This window comes from Centroberyx affinis, unplaced genomic scaffold (assembly GCF_046629955.1).
Source record: "Centroberyx affinis isolate AG114_WGS23_722 - 3 ecotype Tasmania unplaced genomic scaffold, CSIRO-AGI_Caff_v1 ptg000715l_1, whole genome shotgun sequence".
Lineage (NCBI taxonomy): Eukaryota > Metazoa > Chordata > Actinopteri > Beryciformes > Berycidae > Centroberyx > Centroberyx affinis.
Genome location: NW_027279332.1, coordinates 7,542 through 14,338, shown reverse-complemented (window position 1 = coordinate 14,338; position 6,797 = coordinate 7,542). Strand labels below are relative to the sequence as shown.

The 6,797-nt window shown below is 45.5% G+C and overlaps 1 protein-coding gene across 1 annotated transcript; it reads right to left on the bottom strand.

The window, feature by feature from the left end:
- Positions 1 to 285: 285 nt before the first annotated feature.
- LOC139644192 (synapse differentiation-inducing gene protein 1-like) lies at positions 286 to 6,034 on the bottom strand. Its single transcript, XM_071519597.1, has 3 exons — positions 5,609 to 6,034; positions 2,026 to 2,163; positions 286 to 1,173 (listed from the first exon to the last, which is right to left on the bottom strand). Exons 1-3 carry the CDS (start codon positions 6,032 to 6,034, stop codon positions 1,015 to 1,017), a joined length of 723 nt encoding a protein of 240 aa, XP_071375698.1. The 3' UTR covers positions 286 to 1,014.
- Between the last annotated feature and the right edge of the window lie 763 nt (positions 6,035 to 6,797).

Here is a 6,797-nt window from a genome sequence, read left to right as displayed (position 1 = left end):
GCTAGACAGTGAGTGATGCCAAAGACGGAGAGGAGACGAAGCGGTGCCAGTTACAGCAGAGGCCCGCGTCTGCAATAGCAAATAGTCAATATAACTCACAGCGGCCAACAATGCGTTGTGACACTCCTCTATAAGCACGCGATCAATGCCTCTCTCTCCGAGTCTCTCTTCTCAAACAGGCGATGAATAATAGGGAGCGAGACATAGGATAGGATGGTTCATTATTCATGCCAAATGTATTTATTGATGAAATTTACAGTACACAATAAACACAAATTAACCTCCTGACCACCGCTCAGCACCTTTGTGTACACTCTCTGACAATTGCCTTTGTTCCGTTTCCATTAACGGCCCACTGTTCCCCCTTTCTTCTGTCTGTTTACTGGTTCAATTTCCGTGATATTTCTTGAATAAACAATCACATGGAAAACCCGACGGCCGACTTGTTTCCATGGAACTCATTTACAGCGTGAACACTACACTATCTGTCGTAGTATTGACAGAGAATAGATATAGAGGTGATATGAAAACGACAGAGGATGCTGTAAGTGGTAAAAGGTAGGTAGTTTTTGTTACTGGTATGAGATCAGTTTTTGTCTAACATGTAAGTACAGCACAGTCTTTAGGGAGGAGGAGGAGTAGTCTCTCTTTTTCAGCATTTTCCATCGTCCCTCTTCTCTAGTTGTGATGGAATACCTTGATGGGAGCGTTGCATCCCTGAAATAAAGATTCGATCCAGATCAATGAGTATGCAGCCCAAGTAATACTCCATCAACAGTCTTGTTGTTTTTTTCTTCTTTCTTTCTGTGTTTAGTGTTTTTCTCTCCACATCGCTGCTCCTTTTCCCAGGCATCCAGGCGGCAGCACAGGCAAAAGAGCTTCGGGTAAGCGAAGGGATCTATTCAAATTCTCCTCTTCCCTCCCTCCCCTCTTTCTCTCTCCCTTTCTCACACGCACGCTCTCTCTCTCTCTGTTTCTCTCTCTCTGTCTCCCCCCAGCAAACTGGTCCCAGTGCTATACGTGTCCAGGCTTGGACAGGTAGGCTATGAGGGCCACAACCACCCCCACATACATCCCCGTTCCAATGGTGATGGAAAGAGCAGCCAGGAAAAGGGCTCTTCTGGAGCTCATGCCGGCTCTGGAGAAGTCTCCCTTAGCGATGGCCTTGCCGGTCTGACAAAACAAAGCACAGAGTGAAATGAGCCAGTGTTACTCATCAGCACCGAGAGTGTATGAGTAGGTGTTAAGCCACGGTTAAAAAGAGAGAAAACAAGAAATGCTCTCAGGGAGCCATTAGTTACCATGGCAATTAGGTCATTATCCCTTTGACAGTGACGAATGTGTTGTTTGGGTGTTTTGGTTCCCTTCGAAAAAAAAATGAGGCTGGCCTTTAATCTATTTATTCTTCTGACACATTATAGTCTCTTTCAGTGTAATTGTCTCTGCAATTATTTTGGAGGATGTTGCAAAACCACAAAGATACGCTGTGTTGTGTTCGAGGGTACAGGGCCTGAGCCTCATTTTTTTTTTAGCTCAAAAAGACACTGATGCCAGGCAACCCTAAGGTATTATTATAATGACATATGAGGACTCAACAACTTAGTGTCCTCATGCAGGAGTGGAATAATGCAACTACAATGCACTGCTTATATATCGCCATTTAGAAGCATACACTATTCCACAGAAAGACCTTCCATTTGAACCACACACTTAAAAATGTGTCAACCCCAGCTAAAAATAAAGACAAAAAAATATAAATAATGACAGAAAACATTGCTTATATAGAACATCACCACAATATACTAAAATGTCAATGTTAATGCGTTCCCTGAAGAGACTGCGGGATGACAAGAGGGCCGAACCTGCTGAGTTTATGCAGTCAATCATCTGAAACAACTGCAGAAGGGTCACAGGTGTGGGAAATGGGCTGTGGTGGAGCTTGTCGGGGCTTTTGTGCTCACTGACCTTAACTAGAATGCTGTGTAATCAGAGTTAATAACAGGCTTGAGGTGTCTGGGCCTTTACCTTGTGAGAGTAGTAGAAGGCAACAATGCCCAAGGGCCAGAAGCAGCAGAGCATGGAGAAGATGGCCAGGCCCAGGTGGTCCCTAGGGGGCAGCACGATGAAGTTGTCCTCGCTCTCGCTGTCGCTGGAGCTGTCACTCTGGGAGAGGGGTTGATGAAGAATAATGAAAGGTCAGAAAAGGCATGGATGGTGCGCTACTACATGACTAGCACTTAAGGCTACTTAGAGTAAATGTACCATGTTTTGCATCCTGGAAATACGTTGTCCAAGACTTTGAGAGTTGCAAACCATACTACCGTGATTACATCTCTTCAGCCATATTAGGACCGGGAGATAATTCAACATTATCGTTTATCGTCTTTCAGTGGAATCATAGTGTGATGATTTTGGGATATCATGACACACATTTTTGTTGGCTAAACTGATGATAACAAGCACATTTTATTTAAAAACTCTGACAAAATGAGGTATGGCAGGAATATTATTTGAAAATTTCAGTTTTGTTTGACATCACACCTAACATTACCATTCGGTTCAGTGGTAAGAACATTAATTTGATTACTTAACATGTGATTTTGCATATGCGAGCCATATCGTGATATCACTATTGAAAAAAATCCTTATAATTATCGTGATATTGAATTCAACCATACCGCCCAACCCGAAGCCATATTCATAGAATCAGACAAAAGGTGAGCTTTGTGATATTGAACCTGACACCTCAATAATAAAGGAGTACAGGAGACATGTGTAGTTGGTCTGGTGTGCTTTCGATATCTTCACGCTGGTGCAGCTTGACAGCTCGCGCCCCTCAGGCCGGCCTATCTGCCCTTGTTCCACTACCACCCAGGACAGGATGTGCTTAGCCAGCCAGAGAGGATTTGGTACCTCTGTCAACACCCATGAGCGGCCTGACAGATAACGCAGGATTAACGGATTGTTCCATCATTGTGAGGTGACAGGGGAAACAGCAAGAAGACAGTGTCATTTATGTGCTAAATTGCTTCTACAGTGCGAGAGACCTCCCCCATCTCTCCCATCGCTCCCCTCAATACGCCCGGCATCTTGAGAGGCAGCGAGCGTTCAACAGGCTCGTGTGATCGGTCCCCATACTGAGCCTTGATACTCGACTCGAGCCCACAGGGGATGAGCGGGCTAATGAATTATAGAGTCCAATGCCAGTCAAGCTACGTTGGCACGGCTTGCCTGGAGCAAAGATGGCACTGTGGCTGGGTGACCTTTGAGACGAGACGGCCTTCCCTCTCTCTCTCTCTCCGTCGTCCCAGAGACAGAGCGGATGTTTGTCTAAATAAATAGCCCCCATAAGGCGCAGGATTCATTTGTTAGTCTTGTTGCCTGCAGTGATCATCCAAGCCGCGGAATTGAAGGAAGACACAAAATAGCGATCGATATGTAAGGCAGAAAGTAAATACGCCAGTTTAAACATAATTAAAGTAGTCAGGGGGGTGGGCGAAGAAGAAAGGCAACATGAGAAATAGGCGTATAACAATTCATAACCTAGGAGCTGAAGACTAACTTTTCCAGTGTATTGCACATAATCCTTTGATCACTCTTTTAGCATGAGGATCCAGTCTAATCTGCATTTACCAAGACCACGGGATCTGATGAAATTATCCCTTGTGCTATTTTGGGACAGCATCTGTGTAGAAACGTTGCTTAGATGTTAGAGGAAAGAGGTGAGTGAGAGCATTACACTGCCCAAACTGTTTCTCAACAGGTAGCTTTGCCAAGGAAAGATTATGGAGCTCCCTGTTATCTGCTTTATGAACACTGTCCACCTGGACAGCCGGGTGTGATCCATCAAAACAGCAGCTGGTCATAAACCACATAATCTCACATCACATGAATAAACTGCTAGGCACAAACAGCAGTAATATCCTTTTATCTTTGTGGCAAGGCCTGATAACGATTCTGAGCGACTGGTGTATTCCCTTTTACTGACAGTCTGCCTGACACAAAGCCTGGTTGGCCGCAGACAGACTCCTAGTCTGTTTTGCGGCCAGTAAAACTGATGGAATTCCACCGAGGCATAGCGCCGTTAACTAGAGTCTAACAGCTCTCCCAGAGGCCTTGTTAAAGTCAGCAGGGGACAGTGGGCTCGACTCCAGGACACACACAGACCCCGGACCCCGTTTGTGTTAGCAGGGACTGACGCTGGCATCCTCCACCCAGATCCAGATCTGAGTAGAACCTCACTCCCTTCTCATTACTGGCAATATCCTTGCTTTCTGTCACAGTCAAACTCCTGCTGACAAAGACTGGCTGTGGAACGAGTGGCATTTTGAAGGGGAAAACGTGTAGAAACAACAGTCACAAACCAGCACAGACTGTATCCTGGGACTTTAGGATCTGTATCCAGTAGTGAGGCTCCTCTCCCTCTCCCCCCTCTCATGTTCAGTCTAGATAGCACTAAAAGTCCTCTAAATCTTTGATCTGCTGTGGAGCTGCTATACATCAGCACACACCTGGCACACATTTTACCTCTTAATTAATCTACACACATACACACACTGTTTGTGTTTGTCTGTGTGTGTTTATCAATCTATGCACACGTGTGCACACACACACACACACACACAGGAAGGAAAAGCCAAGAAACGCAGGTGCTGAGCAAAAAGCCTCTCATATTCCAACTGGAAACCTAACTTTCATCTGAGGAGTGTTCATCAGATTGATTTGCTCTGTGAATTGACATGGAATAACTTTAGCTGCCGGCTCACCTGCTCCGGGGCCATGCATCAGCAGAGTCCCCGCTTAATACGCTCAAAGGACCGCATTACTTATGGCATTAATGGCAGTCACTGCCATGTCTCTATCCATCTGCCAGGCCTCCAAGTGACAGGAGCTGGCGTGATCATCAGCCCAGTTAGGGAGCTATACTTCTTCTTCTGCCAACTCGGAGCACTGGGTATTTCAGCAGCTTCCCTGGGTGAAATTAGATTTTTGCCACTTCTGAAAAGATTTTGCTCTTTTGCTGTCACAGTTTTCTTTGGAGAGTGTAGTCCTAGTCCTGATATAACAGTAGCCTGAGCAGATACAATCAGACGTGTCATTTTTTCGAATACAATTATAAAACAAAAAGAGTGCAATTACCCTGCACTGGATTTGAAAGACTCCAGAAAATTGACCATTTAGAGAACAGAGTGGAAAAATGAGCACGAATCATGCTGGCGGTCTATTAGAATGAATTAAATGAAATAATGAGCATCACTACGCACCATGACTCACATTCTGCTGAAAGATGGCCCCGACAGTTATGAATAAACGTTGAAATGCCTTTAATTTGAGATAGCCTTGATATTCTAATTACATTGTCAATACTGCCAAATGGCTCCCACTTCCAGTGGCTGCAGTGGTGAGGTATATAGAGTATAACTGCCTGTTTTTCTGCACACATTAAATACACCCACCTATCAGGCTAACTACCATTTAAATACACGCTGTCGGCTGGTACGGTCACAGTATATCTACTTCCACCGCCCACCTCCTCAACTATCACTACCACCACATGTGCAGAAGATTCTTAATAGTTTCATTTCTTGCTCTGTGTGCGTTGTCTGACCTCATACTCGTGACCCTGCTCCTCCTCCACCTCGTAGGACACCGTCTGGATCTTCACATCCTTCTCTCCTTGTACGTTATCCAGCGGGTTCTCTGTGGAAACTCCGTCCAGCACAGTGTCCTTACTCTCCGTGAAGGTTGTCTCAAAGCTCTCGCTCTTGGAGTCCTTGCTGTGGAGACTGACGTCGTCCTTGTACAGGATGAAGTTGGGTCTGTAGAAGGCCTCCACTGCCAGGTGCAGGGAGGTGGCGTCCAGGAACTGCTGAGTCTTATTCTTGCCATTGGCTCCAGTGTAGAAGTAGCCAATCAGGCTGTCCTGGTAAGGGTGGCTCGGGTAGTCGCACTGGTAGCCCTGGTAGTCGTTGTGGACCACGTGTCTGCTGGTCTTGTCTAGCAGAGGGTTCTGGAGCTCACTCAGGCTCTCCATGGTCGGAGGGGCAGGTTCAAACGTCTGGCGGATCAGAGAGGATAGAGTCCAAAAAGATATGGCAGTCTGGCAGCTGGAAGAACACGCCAAGTACAGTTAAAAAAAACACTGGATTAATAAAATCTAGGAACAGTGAAGTAACAGGTCGTTCAATTAAATTAAGGTGCATTTTGGAGAAACAAAATCTAGGCGCACTACGGCCATTGTGTGAACCGGTCTGATCCAATATGGATTTTAGTAATTACATGCTATCTAATGGAGCAGGACATGGACTGAGTCTGGGGAACACTTCATCCTGTCTGGCCATCAGCATTCCTCTCACAGGCTTTCACCAGCATGAAATCCAAACTGCCATCTGCTGTATGTTCCACTGCTGCGTCTTACACCCCTGGATTCATATAAATCTGCTATCTTCACCATATCAAGACCGCCTATATTCAAAACCAGAGAAAGTCTGGCAGATGTTGCTGTATTTTGCAGTGCATACTGATTACTTGGAGTACTCTATGAACCGGCCTCTGCGGCTCCACTTAAGTGTTTTCAAATGGGAAGGAAGCCTAGCGCAGACCGAGAAAAAGCTTCAGTTTTGTTACAGAGTGGGACAATTGACTAAACATTAATAAACAGAGCAACGCTATCAGGAGAGGCTGTCACTAAGGCAACAAGTCCTCCAATGTAGAGGCTGTGTGTTTTGAGCATGTCCAGAGTCCAGCTAGCAAATATTTTCTCTTGCAGTCAAACAAGCAAATTTGCATACACATTA

Excerpts from the sequence above, each read along its gene's own strand:
- LOC139644192 (XM_071519597.1), bottom strand. The coding sequence starts at position 6,034 with ATGGAGAGCCTGAGTGAGCTCCAGAACCCTCTGCTAGACAAGACCAGC. Across the intron at positions 2,164-5,608 it reads AGCAGGGTCACGAGTATGAG|AGTGACAGCTCCAGCGACAG; the intron begins GTCAGACAACGC and ends CCCCTCTCCCAG. Across the intron at positions 1,174-2,025 it reads CCTTCTACTACTCTCACAAG|ACCGGCAAGGCCATCGCTAA; the intron begins GTAAAGGCCCAG and ends TTGTTTTGTCAG.